At 50.4% G+C, this 26,801-nt stretch overlaps 1 protein-coding gene across 4 annotated transcripts in view; it reads left to right on the forward strand.

Moving 5' to 3' along the window:
• The first annotated feature begins 391 nt into the window (after positions 1-391).
• Src42A (Tyrosine-protein kinase Src42A) overlaps positions 392-26,801 on the forward strand; it is a 95,949-nt gene continuing 69,539 nt past the window's right edge. For 2 of the 4 annotated variants that reach the window (XM_075704444.1, XM_075704445.1), the window contains exon 1: positions 392-1,198. In XM_075704444.1, coding sequence (XP_075560559.1) covers positions 747-1,198 — 452 coding nt within the window. In that variant the 5' untranslated portion in view covers positions 392-746. The remainder of the gene's footprint in view (positions 1,199-26,801) is intronic. The other 2 variants (XM_075704446.1, XM_075704447.1) reach the window with 2 other exon arrangements.

Genomic DNA, 26,801 nt, shown 5'->3' on the forward strand with positions numbered 1-26,801 from the left:
AGGACGTCTGATATATTTTAGCTGTTCAGTCATTTTAAACAAAAGCGCAGAGTAGTCTAGCAAAATGTTTCCGGTTTCGTTTTCGACATATCACATTAGCAGTGGCGGCCGCACTGCTTGTCGGGCAACGCTGAGCGAGCCGCATCTCACCGACGCTCCGGATAATCGTCCGCTTTCTTGTTTGAGTGAATTACAAATACTTAAATAAAGGAACTTAATGCTTCACGTTTTGCAAGCAAATATTGCGGCTTAGTTTGAAAACGTTTAGTCATTCAGCTCTTGAGCGCTCAGATGAGAATTAGGCACTCTTACAGAACGAACTACTTCGCGACGCCATCTTGTTGCGGAGGGATACCCTCATCTGTCTTCGGCCTCGGCGACCAACCAGCGCCTCGCTAGCCTCGCCTAGCCGGACGGCGCTCTGTGTTTCCGTGCGGGCCGCAGCTCGGAGCTGCTAGCTTGGTGGTCTGTGTTGTAGTTGGGTGTAGTTTTGCCCGTGGCTGGCGCTTGTGCGTGTGTGTGTTCATGCTTGCCGTGTTTCATGTGTTCGTGCGTGCTGTATGTGCTGCGCTCCGTGAGCTACCGTGCCAGGCCTATCTAGCCATGGACGACGGTGTTGGCCCGTCGATGATGAACGCGGCGGGCACCGCGCCGTCGCGCTGACCGAGCGCGAGAGAAGCGGTCGGCTCTTGCACCTCTTCGTCGCCGTAATCGTCTGCTAGGGGAAACCGGGAGGGGACGCCATCATGGGAAGCTGCTTCAGCCGATCGGCGGGCTCCAAGTCGACGTCGAAGAAGGAGTCGGTGCAGGCACCCGTCGACCGGGGCGACGTCGCCTCGATCAATATCGGCCCGGTGACCACCCACGAACCCGTGTCGGGCCGACCCGTGCACCACATCGAGCTCGCGGGCGGCGGCGGAGGCGGCGGCATCGGTCGCAATGGTCCCACGGTGCCGATCGCGGTGCAGCCCGACGTCGAGACGTCGGCGGGGCCCGTCTCGGGTGCCAAGATATTCGTCGCGCTCTACGACTACGACGCGCGCACGGACGAGGACCTGAGCTTCAAGAAGGGCGAGCACCTCGAGATCCTCAACGACACCCAGGGTGACTGGTGGTTCGCCCGCTCCAAGTCGACCAAGCAGGAAGGCTACATTCCGTCCAACTATGTGGCCAAGCTCAAGTCCATCGAAGCCGAACCGTGAGTCGATCTTGTTTGCCGCCCGCTCGGGGTTTAGTTTGGTTGTTTGTTTATTGTTTTTCGCCTTATTCATCGTAGTCGTTTCCGTTCCGGGAGTTGCCCTGCAATTCGCGGAGAACTCTTGTCATCCCCCCTCCCCTGTCTACAGAGAAAAAAAAAAGTCATCGCACCCCCCCCCCCCCATTCTCTTTGTCTTTTCGGTTTTGTTTTGCGTCACTCGCTGTCGCTCCCCAATCGTCGTCGACTTCCGATATATATATAAATGTGTGTGTGTGTCTGTGTGCCTGTTTGCGGTGCTCGGTCGAGAGTCAAATCGAGCAATCGCGTTGGTTGCGGCCTGCGTTGGTGCCCGAGTTTGCCCGTTTCTGTCGCTGGCTGCCTGCTTTCGTTTCGAGGTCGTGTGCGGCCGGGTTTGTGCATTGCCGTCTGCCTCCTCCGCCACCTACTTTTCTTTTTCTTGTCTTCTCGTGAGTCGACCGCGTTCATTTTACTTGTCTCCTTCTTCGAAATTGTTTTCTTGCCTCGCTTCGGTCTTAGTACTTCGAGGGTTACCGCCGTGAAAGAAAGTTACCCGTAAAGTATGCACACTTGACTACGTTAACAGCGGTACTTACACGCGCCTAAGCAGCCTAAGTATTCCCTTCGTCGATTCCTTCGGGGACACCGGTCACGGCCTGTCAAATTTGGAATCCGCAGCACTTTTTTTTTTGTTCTTTTCCAGCACCTCCCACCCCATTTCCATTTTTCTAGTCGGCGGGTTTCCTTCGACTGTGGGATTACGCCACTCGCTGTGACGACCGCGGTTCCCCCCTCCCCCCCTTTTTTTTCTAAAATATTTGTTTGTTTGTTTGTCTGTCTGTCGTGGAGTTGCGCGGATTGCGTCAGGGGTCCCCGATGCCAAATATTGCGGGCTTTGACCCACAACCGAGTCTTTTCGGGTTTCCTCGCTTGCGGGTACGTAAACCGTTATCCCGTTGCTTTCTTTATAGACCGCTTTCTTAAATTCATTTTTATTTTATTTTTTTGCTTACGGTATGGGATTACAGTTGCCTTTGGGCACTTTATTTTCTCATTGGAAATTGGCGACGCTTTTGAGCATCAGACTACTGAAATATATATATATATTGCGGTCTCACATAATGGCTCAATAAACTGGCGTTTTCTTTTACTGTTTTTTTCTTAGAATAGAAACACACGTTAGACATTTTATATAGCAGATAGCGCAATTCCTTTCCATCAGCCGGATTACTTAAAAGGGCGAACGTTACCTGCGCAGCAATTCGCGGTGTTACCTTACCTAATTAAGTGCTCCACAAGTTAACTTACCAATTGTTCACTTTAGTGTGCACGCATCGATCGTGGAATTTAAGCCGTGAAACAATGAAGTTCCGTTTATCAGAAATTATGTAATTGTAGCTCGAATTCGTAAAAATACGTCCAACAAGTTTTGTCCCGAAATGCCTTGATGTTCCAGGTAACGCTCATCAGAACTGTGTAAACATGTATGTCTTATCTGCTTTGTAATGGGTAACTCCAATTGTTAAAAACATTCGCAGCAAATATATATATATATATATATATATATATATATATATATATATATATATATATATATTTCAATTTTAGAACACACTTGGAAGAGAGAAAAAAGAAGTCATACAGATCCAACGCATCTCTTGGAATCTATGCGAAGCAAAGCATTCGTGAAACGGTGTTAATCTAATGCCATAAGGTTCACCATTTCGTTCCTGCGTCTTTGGCTTAAAATAGAAACTGCCGTGAAGCGATTCTATCTTCGCAGTCACATTTCATTCAGACGATCTCACATTTGAAAGACTTGTATGATCAGAGAGACTTCCAACCGGGACTGGTGCCCATTGTTGACGAAGTGTATCGTCTTTTCGCTTCCATTTTGTGAACTGTTTATACTTTGATAATTTTACTGTCAAGTGTTTGTTTTTCGTGCTAGTAGACGCGGCTATGGCTGTTTTGGCTGCCGTGTACATAACTTGCGCACGCTTGTTTTTATCCCAGCTAGCTGAGCAGGGTTGGTGACTGAACATGTTCCTAGGGGTGGGCAGCGGAACCCGGACGAATGACAAAGGAAGTTGACGGTACGAGCGCTTTTTGTATGTCTTATGCAGGTAATAAATACCACGAAAGAAAAAAAAAAAAACGCGATTGTGGCCTAATGGGTAGAACATGGGGGTTGCGGTGCAAAGGAACCAATGCTTGATCCCACCATCGGACACGCAATGAATGTTTTTCTTTTTTTTTTTCTTTTCTTTTGGGGGGGGGGGTGGGGGGCGCTATTCGCAGAGACAGCAGCACTAAGCAGCCGACGGGTTGTGGGGTTGAGGGAGGGGGGCGGAGATCAGATATGTCTGGTCAGAAAACTTCCCCTTAGCACCACTCTGTTATTTTGCGGCCTGTACTCTCGTTTGTGTGGCGTTGGCGCGAAAATTTTGGACGGCGTTTTTATCTTGGGTGTAGCGGCGAAATTCCTGCTTTCGGTGAGTCTCGCGTCTATAACCTTCAGCGCTCGACATTTTTTTTCCTGTTTTTTTTTGCGACACCGATAAGGCGCTTCGGAAAGCGAAGTTATCGCAAGCTGCAGCGTGAGCTATCGATTTGCCGCCTCGCGCAAACGCAAACAGCGGCGTGAATAGCATATTTATCAGCGCGAGACCGGCCATACCGAGCGCTATGGTCTCCCGTATATATATATATATATATATATATATATATATATATATATATATATATATATATATATATATATATATATATATTTCCTAATCTTTAATTCTTTCAAGCAGTGTGTGTGTAATGTATCCGCTCCCGATTACTACAAACTCGTGGTATATAGAACCATGCGTGGACGTGATCTTGTGGCACGAAATCACTCCGACAGAAATGTCTCCTTCGAGTGAAGGGAAATGGACGCGTGGCTTAGGCATGCATCGCCAGTTGTCTTGATGTGGAATGCTTCTCTTCTCAGTCGAGCGCGCTGCGCTCATCATGGCAGTTTGACAAAATGGTGCGATCTTTGATTGTCGCGAGACTTTTGCAACAGCAAACAAGAGTGAGGCAAAGTCAAAAACTGCTGAAACAACGACTTTCCCGACTTGCGTCGTGGAGGAACGCGATGGTAGATCCCAGTGCGTACGTCCAGTGGAAAGTTTTTTAGCTCGTGTCTCAGATAAAAAAAAGAAAAAAAAAAGAACAGTTGAAAGATGAAAATGAAGAAAAGAAACTCACTTTCCCAGGAGCTCCAAGCGCGTCCAAAAGCAACAAAGAAGTCTCGAAAATTCTGTGTAAGGAGGGCACTGAAGGGAAACGCCAAATGAATTTCTACTAAGTAGTCGTCAAAAACTCTCGTCGTTCTCATTTCTTCCGCTCAAAAAATATTGGGCACTGGCGGAGAAAGTTGAAACAAAATGGACGCTAAAGAGCAGCCCCATAAGTCAGTTTAGAATGGCGAAATATTCGGTGAAGCTTCCCTTCTTGGCGGGATTTCGCCGGTAAATTTTGCGTCGGTAAAAGAAAAAAAAAAATGAAGGAAGAACCGCCACTAACTCTTGCCGAAAGTTGCGCGCGTGCACCAGGGACGCTCAACTTTTCGGCCTGACCCTCCGAGATATCGGGTGGCGTTCTCCTCACGTTCGCTAATCCAGAGGAGCCCGCGTGGTCTTCTTCCGTGCCATTTGAAGGCGTCTAATAAGCTGGAAACTAGACAACTACCAGTCCTGCAGCTTTGTCGAGGTTACTTCAATGACTTGCACTCGATAGCTTCACCACTGCTGTTTCGTAACAGACGTGAAATATCCTTGCATTCTTGGTTCGTAGAAAGTAGTGGAGCCATAGGTGATACGCAAAACCGGCAAGCGCGCTTCTCCGCTCAGTTAGCCAGGTGTAACCAAGATGGCGGAGGTCAGGCTGGAATCGTGATTAGAAGTTACCCACGTGGTGCGGGCTGGCGACGTCGCCCCTGCCTCCCTCTGTTCCATGCACCGTCCGGGCTTTCGAAACGCAGGTCTGATTTAAGCTGCAAGTCATCTTTGACTGTGTCGAAGACCTTTTAAGAGAGAAAAGAGTGTGCGCAAACACTATGTACACTGAATGCTGCGACCATCATTCTTGGCGAAAATCGCAGCTCCACGCTCAGCAGGGAAGCCACAAGTATACCCGCCGCGTTAGCTCGCTGGCTGTGGCGCGGTGCTCTCGAGCGGGAAGTCGCGGGTTCGATCCAGGTGTTGGCCGCCGCATTCCGATGCGGGCGGATGGAAAAAAAAAATAATAAACGTGTAGCGTGTATTGGGTGCACGTTTATGAACCCCAGGGGGTCAAAATTAATGCTACAAATCACACACGCACTCAGACACACGCACGCGCGCACACACACGCGCACACACACACACGCACACGCACGCACACACACACACACACACACACACAAACGCGCGCGCGCGCTTCTCTCCGGACTTTCGCGGTTCCCTCGCCGGTCGTGGCGTCAGCAGAGTCCAGCGCGTGACCTCACGAACGTCAAAAACTATCGGTTGGTCAGTTGAGGAGGCGCAGGGGGCGTTCGGTCATTGCGCTCTGCCGATTCCTTCGCAAAGCTTCCGTTCAGTCGACGTTGAGCCGAGGGGGTGATTAGGGGCGGACAAAAATTAATCCCAATTCACCCACTGCGGTGATGATCGCGTGTGGTGGCCTTGGCACCCGAAACCCGAGAATTCCTCGCCTCCCGAACCTGCGAACGTAATGCGCCGACTACGTTCATTTGCGGAGAGATAACGCGCGAGTAATTTGCGCGTAGAGAAATGTCGGCGTATCAATTCGACTCGAAGGTCGCACTCTCGCCGCGACCGCAGGAAGTGACCGGCGGAAGCGTGCTGGGCGTCAGCCCGTCACCTGTCAGCTGTCAGCTGTCACCTCACGCGACAGCTTGCTGGCCGAGGGGGCGTTCCACCCCCGATATCGCGCGTCGCCGCGCATTCCCGTCAGCTGTGGGTTGCCACCCGCGGATGAGCGTCCGCTTCGCGCTTTCATTACGCTCGGCGTCGGTTGTACAGGGAAGAGCACGCACGGTTAATGCCTTCTTCTGCACATACACCAGCACCAACCTGTGGGGCTGAGACTCGCCGGATGTGGAAGAAGCTTGCGAAGGAGCTAAGCGGGACCACGCAACGAGCGATGGAACGAGAAATGATGGAACGAAGGAAAAAAAAAAAAAGGAACAGCTAAGAGGCAGGACGACAGGAGGGGGTGGACTGGAAACCCGAACGTCGGTAGGGGACGGCCTAGCTGCCGGTGAAAAGGAAGTGGAGTGGCAGTGGTCGCTTAATGCGTGGATTTTGAGAACGCGCAGACGGACACACACGTTTGCATGATTTCTCTGTTGTGCCAGTGCATGTTGCTGCGACGTCAGCGTGTTCGCAAAATCAGCACGAACCAACAAGACCAATCTATTGCTTTTTCTGACAGTAATGCGTAGACCGGATAGTCGGGGATCTGCGAGTAGAGTAAATAAACGGGCGGAGGGAAGGAAAACGCAGCATAGAGGACGGAATGAGAGGTAATGGATAAGTGCGACGAGATGGGAAAATTCGCACGCATTGAATGCAGTTTGGCGCGGGACAGTGGTAATCGAAAATTGCTGGGAGAGGCGTTCGTACCGCAGCGGGGAGATGAAAGAGGCTGGTGGTGACGATCGCTGCGTTATACCGGTAGCCAGTGTATCTGAAACTTCCGAGGCCAACAGTGGATCCACAAAAGAAGCCGGAAAGCACCCACCGCGGCCGATTACAGTGTTCTGCGGTCTCATATTATTCGGTTTTACGTGCCATAACCACGCTCTGGTTTACGAGGCACGCCGAAGTGCACGCCTCCGGATTAATTTTTCACCGCCTGGGGTTATTTCACGTGCGCCAGATGCACGACGCAAGGGCGTTTTCTTTTTTTTTCTTTTTTTCTTTTTTCATATCTCCACCATCGTAACGCGGCCGGGATTTGATCCCGCGACCTCGTGCTTAGCAGCGCAACACCACGGCGATTAAGCGGCCACGGCGAGTATTTACTTTTTCGCGAAATAGGTCAAAACGCATCAGCGCGTGCGACTTGCTTGTGAACTGACTCGTGTTGTGTGCGGATGTCAGAAATTTTGTGTAGCAGATATACAAAAAGCCGGCAGATAGTCCGATAGCGGCGCGAAAGTTCGTTCGAGATAGTGGGCAGTAAAACTGGCTCGAAGCAGAGGAGGCGGATTAGATTACACGTAATTGTAAACATCGCTGGAAACTTTCAAATGATTTGGCCTAACTTGACAAAGCTCGAGCGACGCTGAAGGCAGCTGCAAGGAATTGGGGGCATTCAAAAAGACTTGCACCACAAAGTATGTTTCTTTTTCCTTTTTTTTTCTTTTGGGGGGATGGGTGGAAAAGGTTGGGGGGCAGCGTTATTTCTATCTGTTGCCGCACTACATCGGTTCAAGGACAAAAGGAACTGGTGCTGTTGTGGCCTCAAGGTGCGGATCATACCTACGGGGGGTATTGGCCTATGTATTATTATTATTATTATTATTATTATTATTATTATTATTATTATTAACTGTGTAAACGCATCGCATCACACGCGGAGTACGTACATTGCAGACGAGAGCCTAGTCCCGGTGGAGATGAGAACTACGTACTAGAGATAATAAAACAAGCGAGCAATTTGAATGAACTCATTAGGTGACGCACTCCCAGTAAAAGCTCGCTTGACATACTGCAGAATGACATCGCACCACTGTCGTCGACGCCAGCGGCGCACTCTGTCGGACGCATTAATTAACCTCAATGAGGACTGGCTGACACCCATCTGATATATACATCGAAATGCACTATGTCTGAGGTCGATCAAGGTCAACTGAGGTGACTTTTATATCATGGGAGTCTTGGTTGGTTTTTGTCGTTTAGGTCGCGGCATGAAATCCCTTGCCGCGGCGGCCGCAATCAGATGGTGGCGAAATGCAAAAGCGCCCGTGTGCTAAGATTTAGATGCACGCTAAGGAACCCCACGTGGTCAAAATTGATCTGGAACCCCCTGCTACGACGTGCCTCATAATGAGATCGTGGTTTTTGTCCACGTAAAACCCAACAATTCGTTTTTTATTTGTAATTTTCTGCTTTTAACGCGAACGCGCCGCACGAAGGGCAACGTAGAGTTGTCGATTCTCGATATGGCGAAAATACGATGTAGGTATGAAAATTGAAAGAAAGAGAGAAATAAGTAAAATAAACGGCGATGCTAAAAGCTATGACGCGCAGTCAAAGTACCACAATGCCATTGGTAACAATTATATTACGATAACAGTTCAGTGTATTGATTTAGACTTATATGACACGAGTGGGAGTCACCTTTACAAAACAAAATGTTGTCGATGTCTTACAAGTTTGTACTCGCGTCTCCGACTTAAATCTGATTTTTTCTTTTTTCCGGTCAGCGCGCTGAAAATGAGGTCTTACACGCGGTAATCTGATAAGATTTGTAAAAAACTTTTCTCCGCTGAGTTCACGCGCCGACGTTGAAGATGTCGGCATTGCGATCTCGGGCGCGGTTACACTGCGTGCTATCCCTGGTGTCGAACAGGAAAACTTGGGACCGATCACGAAAGGGCGCTGATCGAGTCCGGTGATTTCCTTCTTTTTTTTTCTCCTATTTTGCAAACCCAATGGCGTTTGCGTCCTTTGCCATAGCTATTTTGTATCGGCGTACACACCGCCTAAGCACGTGAACTCAAAGGCTAACGTTCTCGTTTATATAAGCTGTTAGCTGGCTGACCTTTGGCTTCAGTATATACCGGGTGTAATTTTTTTTAACAGCGTTTCTAAAAGTCGCCGTAATTAACAGAGTTTCGCCAAGTTCTTAACTTACGGCCGTTATCCCGAAATTAGGGCACATATAACGGTTTATTAATTGTTACCGGTGAAATTGCAAGGCATATTCACTCGGAACTCATTCTGAGAATGTCACCGGTTTCTAACGTATGCTGTTGTTCTGCTTACAAACAAACGAAGCGCCGCTTTACGCACTGAAGCCCAAGAATAGCCGGAACGCCGATGTATATTGTAGTGCACTTCCAGAATTAACTTCTCGAAATGGGTGTCTTCCGCAGAATTGGCGGCGAGTGGATACGTCTTGCGAACTCACCGACTGCAATTCGCAAATTTCGCAATACGTGCAAGTTACTAGTTAAATAGTCCATTAAGGAATGCTTATTATTATTATATTTAATTCGGGGATTACATCTTACGATTTCCCGTGAAAGTAACATCAGCCTCTTTGAGTAATGCATCTCAAGTACTCGAATCCTGCTGTTGTCCACGTGGCTCAAGCTATATTTAAAGATCTGTGTACTGTAAAAAAGGAAAAAAAAATCTTGACGCTCAGTATAGATGTTGAAATCGTAAGCACCTCTCCCTGGTTCGGGCCCTAATATAGATCAGCTGCCCTGATTTAGTCTTGGCCGTTTGGATATTCCGTTGGCAGGGTACGATAGGGGTACGGACGACGTTGGGCCTAAAACGCGAAATCGCTGGCGGCGCAAGTGGGAAAACGAGAGCATGGCGGCCGTTCCTTCGTTCCGCGAGGACCTATCCGTCGTCGTCTCCTTCTGCGAACTTTCTGTTCACTGAACAAGACAAATCAGTTCTGCGGAATCCCGCAAGGTGGTGGGGAAGTATCGCGAAAGGGAGGAAATATTGTCGTGTGCGCACACGTGTGTCAGTTTCGTTTATCCCTTCCCGTGGTGCGAGCGGTACGGCGCTGTAAACAGAACGCTGTCATGACGTCCTTGACGTTTCGAGCGACAACTGGTCCGTTGCCGGTTCTGAACGTGCGACGCCCACGACGGGGAGTCGTGCGAATGAGACTTGGGAAAAGTGTTCAGCTTGACGACCTGCCTCATCTTTTTCAAGTTAGGAAAAGTGTCCTAGTCGAAGTGCCGTGCTGTTCCTCCCGTGCGCCAAGCGCAACGCGACACCGCCGCGACACTTCGGGGCGTGCCACCACGTGATCGCCGTTGAGTCTCCGATGGCAGGCGCTCTCCTACGCTGGGGCACCGGGGGAGAGATCCGCCGCATTGTCCACCGTCTGCCGTCGCCATGGCGACGACGGGGTCCGGCGCTGACATTTTTTTGTCCCCGCACTGGCTTCGACCGCTCGAGTTTCTTCTGGTGCTGCGATCGCTTAGCTACCGCGAGAATGGGTGCGTTTTCCAGTGTTGGCCAGCATCGGAAGACGGTCTCATTTTGACTGCCATGGTATACGTAGGTGGCTTCGAGCTCGCCTGAATGGGAAGACGTCTGTGCGATGGAGTTTCGTACCATTGGTCTCTGCCACTTGACGCCATGCACCTCGCTTCGACCAGAACAACAACAACAACAAAAAAAAAATCCTTTGAAATAATCGCGTGTTATCGCAGTATTTTAAAGCGTTCAGTGTGCGAACCTACGAAAAACACAACGGAGAGCTTACATCAAGCGCATAAGCGTGACTTTTGTGTGCGTGTGTGCGTGTGTGCGCAGATGGTCTTCCCGTCTAGTTTCCAACCATTCCGCTCAGCCGCCATCATCTTTGAACAGCAAAGTAGACCGCATCATTTTTTTGTTTTTTTACTTCCGTGCTGTCTTCCCGAAACTGTCTCCTTTGCCGGCTTCGTCAGAATTTTAACGAGACTTAAGATACCCGCTGTCCGCTTAGTGGAATACTTATCCGCCTACGGCGAATATTGGCAACACAGCCAATGATAGACAGTGCGTGGATTTGTCGTAGCTTTTGCCCTTGTGGCTTTATATGGTAGCCATTATCTGCTTTTACTGGCTTAGCAATCGCAATCTGCTTTCAAGCGTACGAAGGCAATAAAATTGTGCGCACATGCACAGAAAAATATGCATTCTTGAAGTTTTCGACGCAGTAGTATCTTGTTGAAAAAGAATAGATTTCCAAAGACCAGAAAATCGTTTAAAGCGAGAAGGGCGAAAAAAGGCTAGGCAAATCCATGTGCCAACCGCTATGTCCATACACGTTGGCATGAAATTTACTAGCGCCAGATTTCCCGAATTTTGCACGCAGCGACGGTCTCTTGGAGTGTCGGAAGCCAATCTCGAAGGCCATGCATTTGAGTGACACAAGCGGTGGAATCGATCGCCGTCGCCGGAAACGCCGTCATGGTGGCCGTGCTTTGGAGACTACCCAAAATTCGCGAGGACTCTATTGGCTTCGACCGTGGCCTCCTTGATTTCCAACCACCAAAATGTGCGCCTGCGGAATTTCGGAGGCCACGCTTTGGCGAGGCACGCGAGGAGCTGCGTCGAGCAAGCAGGAAGGAGAGCCGAAGCGAATCGGATACGAAGGGTTGCGTCGACGACCGGCAATCGTCGAATGACGCCGGCAAACTTGGCATTGCGTGCGCTGGCAGCTCGCTTTTGGCAGCGTCAGAGTCACCCCGACGGAACGCCCGTGTATAGCCGAACAATCGACGCCCGGCTATAGTCGATGCGTGCCGAGAGGTTTCCTATCGCAGTGTATAGGTGCTATTCACTGCCATTGGCGACTGTCTGCGCCTCAGAAGCGGGGCGTGTTTCTGCTAACGTGATAGGTTGTAGTGTTTGCGGAAGCGGCAAGGAAACTGCGGAAGTGAGTGAGGTATGTGTCTGCCAGGGAAACAGACAAACCACTGTTGTTGCTCCTCGGGGAAATTTGAAACCGGCAGCGGCAGTGGTATGGCGATTGCCGCCGCTGCTCTAACCGAGGAAATTGACTGGCTCACTTCTCGGACTACAGATAGATTTCGAAGAAGAAAAAAAAAAAAAGCGTCTCGGGCGATCTTGATTTCCGGCTCTTCGACAGCGCGCAGTTTAGAAAGTGAAGCCGCCACGAGAGAGAGAGAGAGGGATGGAGGAAGGGCGTATTTTGTATGTCGTTCGCGGCTGGCAGTGTTTACAGAACTTCGGTCGGCAGGTGTTCAGGTTTTGACGATCCCGATAGAGCAGCAGCGCCTTGTATAGAAAGCGCTGCCAATTGTCGCGTTTGCCGATAGCTTTTGAACTTTTACTTGTGTGTTGTGCATTATTTTTAGTCTTTTCAAGCGCGGTTTTGTAGCGGGAGCGGGGAACACCCAGGTGACGTCAGTCGGGATGCATGGGGCCGGCCTCCTTTGTGACTGGAGTGTTGCGTACAGATGACGCGAGCGGTTGTCGAGCCAGTTCAGATGCGCGCTTACCAAGACGTTCGGAAAACCATGGCGCTGCGTATTGGGGCAGAATCAAATAAAAGTACAAGAAATAAGCGCCGCATTCGCCACCGTACTTCACTGAACCCGAGACGCCGCTCAGCTTACGCGACGCCGCGCTTTCCGGCGACACAGGGCGCGAAGCGTCATTGCCTCCGAGATCGGATGGCCGAAGCCCGTGCGCGCAACCGTCATCTCGGAGGCCACGACGCACGGACGCATTTTCGTCGCGCACCTGACGTAGTAATTAATGCAGGGATCCATCGCGTGCGTCCATCGCCCGTAACGGCCCCTTCTAATACTATACAAACATCTAGCATCACGCTAATAAAGATTTGCAAAACCGATCCATCGGACAGCTGCCGAGCATTACTCCGCCATTTTAACGCATTGTAAATTATACTTACCCCGGACGTCACGGCACGATACCTTGATATAAATTTTAGGAGCAACGCATCGGCCGACTATAAATTATTTGTCCATAACCATTCGGACATTTTTACTGCGTTGCGCATATCATCCATTTGCCCTTCATTGCTGGTAGCCTCCGAATTCTAATTTCTTTCTTGGTTAATTTTTGTTCTTGTTGTTGTAATTTTATTTGGAAAGCCCCTTTTCAGTTATTTTATAACTAGCGTTAAGCCCGGTACACCAACGGATCGTCCGGGCTCGCCCTCACATTTAATTTTATGTTATTTTATTCCCAATAGGAAAAAACACTTTTCAGTGAAAGTGCCAAAAAGGCTATATAGGTGACGTGTTCAGTTAGGTGTGCGCGCATGCGCATAGCGCGCGAGTGCGTAGCCAAGCCGTGTCGTCTCGACGCGTACACCTTCTAACGGCCTTCATTCAGAACGCCATTTGTCGTGGACACGCCACGATAACCGAGGCAACTTAACTCGCCGCCAGTCTGATGAGCCGAACGGAAGACGACAGAAAAAGCGACACCCCGTCAAGCAGCGCCGTGTGTCGCGCGCGACGGCGACGTATTACGCCGTCACTGGAATGCGGTTATGTAGTTCGCCCCGCTCGCACTCCTCCGCCTTCTATCGCCACCGCACTGACAAGGGTCTCTCTCTCTCTCTCTCTCTCTCGTTTCTCGCTTATTTTCTCGCCTTGGCTGGCGTTCAAAAATAGCGGCCGGAAGAGCCGGGCGAACCGACCGCTAGCTCCGAGAGAAACGGCAGGGACGTAAAAGACCGTTCGGGCGGGGGAAAAAAAAAAAGAAAGAAAGAAAAACGAGAAAAGCCGTCGTCGGTGCGGGTACGAGGACTGGTGTCTCTCTCTCTCTCCCTCCCTGTGTCGCTTTGTGTGTAGTACATACGTGTCTCTTCCTTGCACGCGAGAAAGAAACCGCTTTCCTTCTTCCCCTGTTTCTATATTCCGTTTTGTTGTTGTTTCGTCGTCATGTCCTTGGCGCACGTATTTGGAGATATCGGGATGTTGGCGCGGCCTGCTCGACTTGCTCGGTTCTTTCTTTTCTCTCGTTTTCTTTTTCTTCTTTCTTTTGCGGAGGCGAAGCGACGGCATGGCGTCGGTTTGTCACACGAAGGACCACCAAAGAGATTCGCGGAAGTAGTTTTGGACGGGCATTCTTTCCGATTTGTGCTTGCGTTGTTGCACTGATAGAAAAAAAGAAAAGAAAAAGAAAGCATGAGTTGGTTATTAGATGGGAAAATGAGCAGATTTTCATTTTTTCGCACCTACGTGGCAGTGGCACGTCACTTATTTCCAGGTCTTCTTAGTGCTTTTTTTTTTTTGGGCCGTTACATTGCAACGTAGGGAACATCAGCAAAAAAAAAAAAAAAAAAAAGAAAGAAACTCCCGTCGCATGTACCCTTTTGTGTGTGGGTCTTCCTGGCATGCCAAGACATGGCTCACGGCGAGGTGGATCTGTCGGATGCGACAAGTCTAACCTAGACTGCCGATCGACCTTAATTATCATCGAAGTGACAGGAGAGAGAGAAAGGGAATTTAAGAAATCTGAAAGACTTGATGTTCTCGACTTCTCTAGGCGGCTACTCTGTCCCTGAGAGTATGGGGGTGGATGGAGAAGGGGCGCCGACGAGGTTCTGGGGCCGCTTATCATTACGCCAGATGCTTCAGCGAAGAGTTCAGAGGAGTACGGCGACAGTCTATCCGAGGGTTGGATGGAATACACGCGTGTTTGGAAGTAGCCCGCTGGGGTCGAGAGAGTTCCCATCCGTGTTCCCGTCCCCCCCACCTTAATCTCTGACGTACTCCACCTCGCTCTCAGGGGCACCTCCCTCGCACCTTTGTCGTGGACTTCTCCAGACGCTGTCGTATGCTTCAGAACAAGCTTATTCCAATTAGGGCTACACCCTTATGCGCGCCCGCCAGTTCTGCGGCACAGAAATAAGCACGCCGACTACGGCGTCGATTCGTTGTTGTTTATTCGCAGCAGAAATATTAGCAAAAGTATATTGTTTCAACGCACCTGATTGTTAGGCCTAATTGTGATTCATTCCGGTACCAATAAGATGAAGAAGTGTATCGCACGCTAAAGCGACTCGTCGACGCGAAAATTACGCGGAAAGCCGAGGCAGGCTGATCGACAAATAACGAAGAACCTTAATGTGCTACTATGTGCTAACTTACGCAAGCAATTCAGTTAACCGGATGCAAAAAACAACGCCTTAATTGAAGGCACCCAACGCATACGTGTATACCCGACTAGAACTGCCAACGTCCATGCGAGTGAGCGTTCCTGCTGCGGTTGTTCTGGGCGCGATGCCTCTTTTCGTTTTTGGCGTTTCCCAAGGGTAGGGTAGCCGATCCGAAGTGACCACTGTTGTGCCCTCCCCACCGTTCCTTCTTCCTTGGCTCTCTCCCATACGAGGCGGTTTTCTGGGAAGTAGAAGGTACTTTTGTTGCCTTCGCACTAGGCTGCAGGTTAAGGAACCGTGCGCCGAGCTCCGACGTGATGCGAGACCGAGCTGAAATCGCGAGTAGGATTACATCCTTCCGCGTGCGCACATCGAATCCTTCCTTCCTTCCTTGCTTTAATCAATCAGTCAACTAGTCCATCAATCACTGGAGGAAGTGTAACCAAGGAATGCGTGGCGGCAGCTTCGAACGTTGTGGCAGAGAGCGTGGAGATCGCAGACACGCTTCATCGCGTAATAACGGAGCATACGGAATGGACAAGAACGAACGAAGCGCCTTCTGTTGGTAGTTATTTCCAATTTGATGATGATCATCCTATTAAACATGTACTAGTCGTGAACTAATTGGCTGCGGGGAACGCGGTAAATATCGTCCACGAATGGAACGGACCCGTAGGAAAAAAAACGTAAAACTGCAGGAACAAAAGAATATGAGCTGGAGTGTGCAGTTGCGGGTTGCACGTTTTGGTAAACTTGGAAAGCATTTTTTTAGCGCCAGCAGGTGGCTAAAAAAAAAAAAAAAGGGGGGGGGGGTGGCGTACGTAGCCTTCTCTCCTTCTTTGCCTTGTCTGCCTGCGCTAACGTGTGCTTTGTCTATAATTTCCGAAGAATAGCGCTTAACCGAGTAATCGGACCAGATGAACTGACGAATAGACGTTCTCGAATATTTGCGTTCCTTACCGTGCAGAGCAACGTGTTTGTGCTCATTATGCAAATAGTCCCCCCCCAAGTCGTGCTTTCCATTTCATCGTACGGAACGAACATCAGCGCACATTCAGCCGTAATGAATAAAGTAATCAAAGGATCTTGCACCGTTAGTTTGTCTGTTCAATCGCGCCTTGACACCTGCAAAATTGGAGTTGTCCGTTCGTTTCATTACGTTTCCCTTTTGCTTTGAATGTTGTGAGTTCCGTGGCCAGCGCAGCGTGACGTGTAAGCTCATCACCACCGCATGTTTTGACTGCTCGCATGAATCTTAAAGGGGAAGGGGTTTGAGAGGGGAGGGTCGATAAGGGGAGGGGCACACACGACTGGCCCTTGAAGCGCCGACGCCGAGACATGCTGTGAGCCCCGCACTGAGATGGGAACTGTTCTTGCAGGCGAGGCCCGACGCGCGATGTCCATTTCCACGTTGCCGGAAAGCGGCGTCAGGTGTGTCGGACGCCATATCCCGTTCTTGCTTTTGAACATTTGCCAGTTTCGTGACTTAACAGTGAGGCGGAGAGGCGACACGTAATGTATCCTCCCCACCCCGGATAATAGATTACAATTCGAAAACAGCGTAAAAATGGAAGTATTATGCTTTTTGGTAGACGGTTATAGGACGCGTTGAGGTCGGAAAGAATTCGACGCCCCCTTTGAAAAGAAGATTCTGCAGTGTTTGCTTTCTACTAGTACTAACATTTGGGGCAGGAACTTCGGTATATACCGCATTTACCGGTGTATAACTCGCACCTTTGTGCAAGGCCCCTTCCACCCCCCCTCCCTGCTTCCGCTCATACTTTTCGCGACTTTCGAATAAAGAACTGGCACCTGTGCATGAGACGCACTTATTTTAGCTCGGCTCGCCGTGATCAAACGCGATTATGCACGCTTGTACGCTCGTCGCGAAATGTCGGCCTCTCTCCATTTCAGGGCACTAAATTTCAGGCCACTAAATTTGTCCCCTCGGTCGTTCCACTGTTAAAACAAGATCCAATTTCTTTCAGAATGCCGCCGCACGCGGCTTCTGGTACTCGTGAAAAAAAAAAAAAAAAAAAAGCCGCGCTTATTCGTCGCGCCAGCGCACTTACCTTTGTGCATGTATAGGACGCACCGACGAAAATACTGAAAACAAAAGGGAGAAACGTCTTATACACCGGAAAATACTGTAATGAAAAAGCTTGAGAAGCTGTACGGACCGCGCTGCGGGTGACGGAAGAGACGGGAAGACAGCGGTGTACGCCATAGAGAGCAGCCGGGGGCGGCCAACAGTCTAGTTTACATGAGGAGGAAGAGATGGTGCTGAGCTGGGTCCATATTATACGTACAGAGTAGGTAGCTGGTGTTCTGTTATAGAGCAACTATAAATGGGCATCAGGGTTGTATGTTAGGGAAACTGGGTCGAGGACGACCGAGTTTCCCGAGATATATCAGAGAGTAGGCGGTGCGACGAGATTAGTAACTTTGCAGTTCAGATACCGAGTTGGCTGATACCCCCCGCGGTAGCTTCGCGGCTATGGTGCTGCACTGCTGAGCTCGAGGTCGCGGGTTCGGTCCCTGCGTGTCGGCCGTGTTTCAAGGGGGGGCGAAATGCAAAGAAAATCCTCGTCTATTTAGGTTTAGTCTACGTTAGAGAACCACAGGAGGTCAAAATTAAGCCGGAGCCATCCACTACGGTGTGCCTCGTAATCATATCGTGACTTCGGTACGGAAAACCCCAGTTTTCTCTCTCTCTTGGGTTTTCTTTTCTTTCTTTCTTTTTTTTTTTTTTTTGAGGTTGGCCGACGGAAGACACATAGTTTTGGGAGGTCTCTTGGAGAGGCCTTCATCCTGCCGTGGGCTTACACTTGACTGCTGCTGCTGCTGTTGATACAGCAGTTGTCGATTTTGTACAGCGAGGCCCAGCTGTATGTTAGTCGATGAGTGAAGGAAAGAATATTCCTTCACTCATCGGCTGGCGATGATGGATAAATGAAAAAAAAAAATGTGATGTTAAGAGAAATATATCAGTTTCAGCCGAGCGATTATGGTGCACTCCTCTCGGAGCGGTGTGGCCAACAAATTGCACGCAGCCGCTAAGCGGGAACGCCAATGCGCATGCGCAGGACGCTCACGCGGGCAGCGAGGGGTAAAACGGTGCCCTCGCTCGGCTACCGAGTCGATTGGATTGTTTGGCTTGCCTCACATGAGTTGTTCGTACCCACTGTTTGCGGATTGGCCAATTGAATCAATCCCACGAGTTCGAGTAGGCTGTGTCCAAAACGTGTCGTGCAAACGTGTTTCCGGCACGGCGATTGCTTCCGGCAGCTGCGGTCGGTAAAAGCGTAGCCTTCGAGATTGGTTCTTCGAGATTGGGTCTTGTTACTCGGCGGGAGCCGTCGCGCGGGCGCGCGGATTTGGCCGCCACCTAGCGGAGCGTTTCGGGGCGTCCGCTTGGCTTCTTCGCAGTTTTGCATCGAAGCTCACCGCGCGTCGCTCGAGCCTCTCTGGGCGACGCGCCTATCAGAAATACGAAATCAACCCAGTTCGGTGCAGCTGTGCGCTTTGCAGTGGCCGTGCGCGTGTAGGTGAGCGTGTAGCAACGACCAGCAAAATCTGTCTACCTCCCTACGGTTGTCGTCTGGCCGCGGCCGTTTGGATGCAGCCGCGTGGGTTGTTACAGCTGCGCACCCACTATGGGGGACTAGCCAAGAAATGGTTGAATCGTACCACGTTATAATGAGAAACAAGATTTTCGAGAGACTGATATACAGTAAAAATGCTCTTGAAAGTCGAAATCGTGCTAAAATGAGCGCAGCAACGGCAGTGAGTAACACTAATTGAAAAAGTACAAAATAAGAAAAGAGGCACGCATCCGTAGAGGCCAACCAAATACCGTCGAACGCCCCTGCAACGAAGTGACCTGTGTAACGAAGGGGGAATTCTGTCCCGGTGCTGTTGCGAGCTGTGCGCTTGCGCCACCTTTAGAGCGAAGTGACCTGTATAACGAAAGATTTTGGAGGCCCCGAGCACTTCGTTATAAAGGCGTTCCAGTGTAACCAAATTTAGCGGGACACTTGGTCGACTAAATAAGGAAATCCTGGACGTGGGAGCGAACGTTCACGTGGATGGATTCCGGAGCCGAGGGAGCAAACGAAAGACTTAATAGCTTCTGTGAAAGTCCATGTCAAGTCTGCGAAGAGTGGTTTATATTCAGGAACCTTTTTCTTGCAAGATTGAAGAGACAACAAGATGTAAGTAAGTGCTTGTTCACCAGTGCACAAAGAGCATGGATGATGGGGCATGCAAGCGCGACGTGTGCAAGCAAAAGTTCACGGAGAGAATGCGCCTACGTAAGTTCTTGAGGTAGACCGCGAGCATCCGCGTGTTGCAGAATTCGCTGTGATAAGGAAATACCAGGTGCTTACTGAACCAAATGCGAATGCTTCCATGCCGTCGCCGTAGTAGTAGTGATGGGTTATTTATTTTTACGTAACACAAAGAAAAGGAAGTTACTGCTTTTCAACCGATTACGTCACAGGGCTGGTCTGGCGCCTTGCCCCAGTGCCCATTCCGTGAAGAAGGTGGGCGAACGGTCACCTGGTTGTATTTTGCGGCCGTTTTTTCTTCGTCGAGGAACATTCCAGAATCGCTCTTCAGACAACTTGGCATAAATTTTTCCATTGCGGACATTATATCTCTGGGAGCCTCCTCTCTTGAACACTCTCACAGACATCCTTGCATAGCATGTGGAGGAATTTTTAGTTCTTTCAGGTAAGTTTCTCGATAAGTTCTTGGTGCGTTAATTTTTTTTCGTTCGTTTCTTCCCGATGCAAAACCATCCGAACCTTGGCCAATCCCCCCAGTGGACATGTGTCATCAGGGGAAAGTAGACGAAACGAAATTGCTGCGGTGTAACTGTCTAGCGAGTGAAATTTAACTTCTATGTTCTTGAGGCCGTATCTGTACCCGAGTTTCCCCACATGCATTGGGTAATGTGAACCATGATGCTTGAGGACAACAGCCGTATGCTGACACTTGAGCCGCGATCAGCGGTGGTTTCGAGCTGCCGCCACCACCGCTCGTCCTTCGTTGCTCTTCGATTATATAGCGGCGGCGCTTTTCCTTTTAACACGATAGCGTTAAGGAGCTCGTGTCGCAGAAAAGCCGGTGTCGTCGGCGTCGGCGTCCGCGTTGGCCGTGAGCGATAAATCACGGCAGGCACTTCATAAATAAAAAGCAACTTCCACGGTGGGCTGGGTGGGAATCGAACCAGGGTCTCCGGAGTGTGAGACGGGGACGTTACCACTGAGCCACGAGTTCGATGCTTCAAAGCGGTACAAAAGCGCCTATAGTGAACGCGGGTTGCCTTAGAAACGAGCTGTTTCTAAGGCTCAGGCGTGCGTCGCTTGCTCAGGCGCACATTTCGTTGTCGCGCCGAACGCTGCGTTGCTCGACGTTCACCGCGTCCGATGCGGGGCGCGTAGTCGCTGCGCCGTAGCCCATTGTCTTACACCCCTTGGCGGGTCGACGGGAACGCTATCGCGTTCCACTCTTGAAGGCGAAGCTTAAGCGTCCTCCAATTTTTTCTTTCTTTCTTTCTTTTTCTTTTTTCCAGCCGCAGTTTGGCACCACCGCAAGGCGTGGCTGTCCGTGCTCGAAGAGTGGGCACGACGCCGTTTGCCCCACTCGGTGCGTTCGGCCGGCGCCGTTATTATCGGTGCGCACGCGAGGAGGTTATTTATCGTGAACGGCGGGAAGACGAGAATCAATAAGCCCGGAGTTAATTTCTAATTCGTGCCGTCCGACCGGGCGGGCGGGCGACATCGACGAGTCGGCTCCGAGCTGTTTATGTGCACTTGTAAAACGACTTCGCAGCTTGCGACAGCGTCGCTCACTGAATATATACATGAAAGAGAGAGAGAGAGAGAGAGAGAGAGAGAGAGAGAGAGAGAGAGAGACTCGTATCAGTAGCTGCCCGACCGTTAGCCTTTATAGCGCGGTAAAATAAGTGAAAGGTATTTGGCCGCGAACCGCGCGGCATGTGTATAGGGCTTGTGGCGCTTCGGCCGGACGAATTGTGAAAACAGGTGTGTCGCCGCAACTTCTTTAGGAACACCGGGCGTCACACGTTTTGTTGCGTTTCGCCTGCGACACGTGGTTTTGCCGGCGCGACTGCGGCGGGGCGGCAGACATTTTGGCCCGATCGTCGTCGCCGCAACACTCATCGCCAGGTGTTTCCAGGCGCGACTGCGGCGATGCGACCGCCTAGGGATCATCCTCGCATTCCAGTCATTGTGCCCGAAACAGGCGATGCCAAAGCAGGGATCTCATTCCAGTCATTGTGCCCGAAACAGGCGATGCCAAAGCAGGGACCATCCTCTCATTACAGTCATTGTGTCCGACCGGCAGCGCCACGACAGGGTGCTACGAGATCGTGCTCGACATGGTGCTACGGCATCGCTACGACAGTGTGCGTCACCATTAGCCCATTGTACATTCACGTGCTCGTCTTTTGAGGGGTTCCTTCTTGCCCTCAACTGCGAGAGTATAAAAACAGCTGCCCCCGGACGCCAAAAGGAGGGCTCCGATTTCTTCTGTTGAGTGAAGTGCTCTCCCGTCTCTCTACTTCGGTCAACCTGACCGCCAACTCTTTGCGATGTTAAAATAAACAAGTTGTTTCGTTGTTACCAGTCGACTCATGCTTTGCCGGGACCTTCGGATGCTTCCAGTTGTACCCCAGGCCGCCAGGCCAACGCTACCCTTGGGGCTTGCGACCCAGGTACAACCACGGGCGTCAGCGCCGAGTTCCCAACAGATCGTACCAGCAGTCCGATCCAAACAGTTTGCAGTGCCAGTTTCTTGCGACTGCTTCCGGGCGAGTATAAACCTGTCGCGTTATCTGTCGCGCACATCTGGGCGCCCGCTTTTTTTTTTCTTTTTTTTTTTTACGGTCCGCCGCCGTCTCCTGTAATAGCGGGTCTTGCGCACCGGCTGCTCGCATAAACCCGTTGGCAATAAGGGAAACGTTGACTTCGGAACGGTGAGCGTGTTAATTGTCTCGTTCCTGCGTCCGAAGGAAACTTGCGCGTGCCTCAGACATCCGCGCCGTTTTGTTTCAGCCGAAACGTTTCGAGGCGGACTTCCACCCTTTGTGAAGGTACATTTGCTCCTGCTTTCTTAAGTATCACCCATTGCGAGAAGTAGCCTTTCTTTATTTATTGTTTTGTTTTAATACCCGATAATCGTTCCCTGGATAAATCTACCAAATTGTGCAGTGGGTTTGACACCACGTATTTTATTTATTTTCAACGTACTGCAGTCTTCAGCCGAAGACCAAGCATGCACGCAAGCAACACAAAAGCAAATAGTAGCACACACAAAAAGAAATGAGGTTAGCAAACTGCAAAGTGTCTGCGAAAAAAAAATTTTTTTTTCATTGTTAACTGCATCCAACCTACTCCGTTCTCATCATGAAATTTTACCACTGAGGAACAATTACGAAGACGCTTTTCATTATATATATATATATATATATATATATATATATATATATATATATATATATATATATATATATATATATAAATTCCATGTGCTCACTCCTGTCGCCAGCAAGCGACAACTCCTCGATTAATTTCTTCGCACAAAAAAGTTAACGCAAAAAAAGAAAGGAAATAAAGGGAAGACCCTTTGTCATTATTTGTTAGACTTTTTTTTCTTTTCTGCGCTTTCTTGTATGTCCTGGCTTGTAGAACTTCGCGGCACATTTGCTCCGATAACAAGCTGCTGTTTCTGTGTTATTCCTTTTTTCGTCTTTCTTTTAATGGTAACGCTCATTAAAATTCTGCTGTGGTAGACAGCGCAGTTCTGTCACGTGAGCTGTATTACTTGAAGAGGCGGGCATTACTTGCGCGGCAAATTGCAGTTCGATTGAATACATGATTCACATGTATTTCTTGTTAGTCGTTTGAATAAACTGATTTTTGAATTGAATTGAATTTGCGCCCTTCGTGGCTTCACAGCGTTTCACTAGAGCTAGCTGCCTATATATAGATACTTATTTCAGGGTACGTGTCCCAAATGTGAAGCCGAAGCCGAGCGGCAATGAAGCCACGTGCAATTAGCGGGAATCCCATAATCGGCACCGGTTTTCAGACGCACGCCTTCTAGAATACGTGTCGAAATCGCGCTGTTTCTTTTCTTTTTTTTTTTTTAGTAACGACTTCTCAGAGCCGCGAAAGCAAAAATGCAATGTAATGTACGCTTAGAGAGGAACATTATTTGAACCGTATTAGTACGCGACCCTTCTGAAGTATCAAAGCTCTTACCCTGAGAATAGGCATGGCAAGCGATTAAAAAATAATCCCGCCGACGGCGGCCGCACTGCGATGGGGACCAAATGCGAAAACACCCTTGTACTTAGACTTAGGTTGCACGTTAAAGAACCCCGGGTGGTCCAAGTTTCCGAAGTCCCCCACGCGCGGCGTGCCTCATAATAGGATCGTGGTTTTGGCACGTAAAACCCCATAATTTCATTTCAACGATTAAAAATAAAGACGTGTAGCGCCACCACCTTTAGGTTCTTGCACCAACTCGACGTGACGTCATCATGACGCCGTCTTGTCAGGCCTATCTTTTTTTTTTTTTTTTTCAGAGGTTAAGATCCGACTCCATTTGTACGTGTTCTAAGAGAAACAAAAAAGTTGAATGAGGCAACTTGAAAGAATTTTGATTGAGCGACAGCCTACCAACGTACGAAAAAAAAAAAGAAAAGGAACGTTTTTTTTTAGTTTTTTGTTACGTCACACTTCGGCGAAAAATTAAAGAAATGAAACTGCCTTCGCCCTCTTAGTGCATCTGCATCAGTCTCAATCGTTTCCGTCTAAGTGTCCACCTGTGATTCTCATGTGCGAGCATATGGAATCCTTTGAGGATTCCACGTTTATTGTCCTACTCGCGGCCATTCCTGCGCGGTTACAGTCGGGAGGCCGTTAACGTTCACCGATGGCCCTGCGAATACTTGACACAGAAACGGGACAAAAGAAAACAGCAACAACGACCGCGTGCGAATTTGCCGAGACGACGCTGCCACGTCGGGTCGATGTCGCCGTCGTCGTCCGATTCCATAGCTCGACGCTCAGGTGATGGCCTCTTTTAGGTCGCTCCTCCTCTGCCTGACACTCTCGGCGCCGCGCATGATCGAGGCCGGCCGGGGCGAGTGTCTGATGACTTTCGTACGTAATGCGCCGAGGCTCTCATTCGGGGCCGCGGTGCCGCGTGAAAAAAATAGAGAGAGAGAAAAAAAAAAGAAAGAAAGCTGGAACAATCGCAGTCGTTTCCGAACCGAACTCTGCACGACATGCCGGCCGCCCACGAGGACGGCGATGATGTGTCAGCGCGTCTGTGCTGCCCCCCGCCAAGTCGTCGCACGCCGATGTCGGGTTTATGGCTTCCCGGAATGACGACGGTGTGCTGGAAGCGACGGCAACGGCGCTATCGTCGGCACTGTAAACGTAGCAAGAATGGCTCCGCGGGTCGCGCCGGCGACTTCTATTTTTTCGAAACAGTGTCCGGCCGACCGATGGGCAGCTGGCGTGTGCACGTGTGCACAATAGCCTTCCTTCCGACCTCCTTTCTTTTTTTTTCGTGATTCTGATGGCAGCACGGTGCATTCCACTGTTGTCTCCACTGCTTCAGAGAGAGAGAGAGAGAGGGGAGAGTGGTTTCAAAGAGGAAGAGGTGCTGTTGCATTTGCTTGCCCAGCTCGGTGGGCGGCAGAGATGGAGAGAGGGAATGCCGCGGCGTTGATTGCGCGTTGGCGCGCGAAAAGCCCGCGCGTGCGTGTCCGTTGGGAGCGTCGCGGCGCGTCGGTCCGCACTTCCTCTCGCCACGGCCGCGCGCGGACGACGAAGTGGGAGAAAGGAGGGGGGGGGGGGGGGGACGAAGATGCGCCGATGGGCTGCGGTCACGCCGAGGGAACGAAAGTTTCGTGCCCTGTAATGGTGACGAGGCGCTCAGGGCGCGCGATCCTAAACTTCTTTTCTTTCTCTTGTGTTTTTTTTTTTTACATTTTCTTTCGCCCACTCTTCTTCCTCCTCTCGGTGCAGTTCGTCGTGCTGCGTGCAGAAAAAAAAAAAAAAAGACTCGCGGGTGTCGGCGGCGGCGAGTGTTGTTTGCCTCCTCCTCCTCCTCCTCGTTCGTACCTGCCGCACGAGGGGAGGGGGGGGGGGGGTCCTCTGGGGCTCCGCCGCTTCGTCGTGCAGGGAGAAAACGGACGAAGCTTCGCACTTCGTGCGTGTCCGAAGAGTTGCCCGCCTTTCTGGTCTGCGTGGTCGGGCGTTGTGTGTTTGTGCCTTACTACCTGCGTGCGTGCGTACGCGCGCGTGTCCAAGCTAGTTTGCCGCGCGCACACTCCGCCTGTGGCCAAGCTTTCTTTTTTTTTTTCTTGCCTCTTCTTCTTCATCCTTTTCCGCGCTCACCTGCTGTGCCTCCCTTCTCCCCCCGTTTTCTTTTTTCCACTGGCGTCGTTGTTGTTGCTGCTCCTCTCGTGCTTTGTTTGTTTTAACGCCGCCGCTCGTATGCCCCACATTTTCACCCTCGTCTGGAGAAGCGAGCTTCGAGGGAGAGTCGTCGGGCTGCTAGAGAAGCGGCGCATCGGGGTGACGGAGGTGGGTTCGGCGCGGTTGGCACCGGTCTGGAGAAATAAATCGCGCCGTTTCGCTCCCTGCTTTTGCCGCCGCCGGGACGGAACAGCGCGAGTCGGCGCACCAGCCCGAGCGATGCCGCCGCGTTTGTAATGTATTCCGCCGCCCCCGTTCTTTTCTCTCCGCTTCTGATCCCGCTTCGGGCGCCCGCAGAAAAGCCCGTCCTCCGTGCTCCAAGGAGAAACGCAAGGCAACCTGCTGGCGAGCCCAGATACGTGCCTGGCCTGCGCGCCGCGTGTATTTATTTTTTTATTTTTTCGCGATTGTGTTGCGGCTCTTTCTTTTTTTTTTTTCTCATTCCTGTACTACCTACCACGCATCCCTGATTCGGTTGTGCAGACGACGGATTGGAGCGCCTCTTTCTTGTCTCTTCTTTTTTCCGCTTTTCTTTCGGCTTTCTTCATCTCAACTCCCTCCCTCAATTTTTTTTTTACCCTTCTTGGTGCTCGCGAATGCGCGGTCTGTTCCACGGCCGCGACGCCGAAGGTCTCGGGAGCGAGTTGGTTGGTGGGCGTTCTTGTGAAACTTCCATTTCTTTTCTTGCCGTCTTCCTCGCTCCGAGGCGTACGTAACTTCGGATTCTGTCTTTTTTTTTTTTATCCGCATCCGAGTCTTCGATCGCTTTTCCCACGTTCGCAGAGTCCGTGCGTGCTCGAAGGGCTTCGCTCCTTGTTTCTCCGACGAGCCCGCAAAGTGCGAAGCGGGAGGCGTCTTCTTGCTTTGCTGCAATAAAGTGCATTTCTTTCTCTCGGTGCGCCGCCTGTGAAGAGTACAATAAAAAAAAAAAAAAGAGAGAAAGGCATTCTCGCAACTCTTCTTGCAGAAGTGCCTGTTGCGTCTCTCTTGTGCAGTGGCACGAGAAATGTGTTGCCGTAACGGCGCGTCGGCGTCTTCTTCGTGAAACCTTGGGCCACATACTCCTCGAGCCGAAACACGACAGCCCGGGGAGCATCGTCGCTTTTAAAGTCGCTTCGCATTAACGTCTGGTACGTTACCAACGCGAGAAAAGCCTAGTTTTCTTCTTTCTTCTT

This window comes from Dermacentor variabilis, chromosome 9, assembly GCF_050947875.1.
Source record: "Dermacentor variabilis isolate Ectoservices chromosome 9, ASM5094787v1, whole genome shotgun sequence".
Lineage (NCBI taxonomy): Eukaryota > Metazoa > Arthropoda > Arachnida > Ixodida > Ixodidae > Dermacentor > Dermacentor variabilis.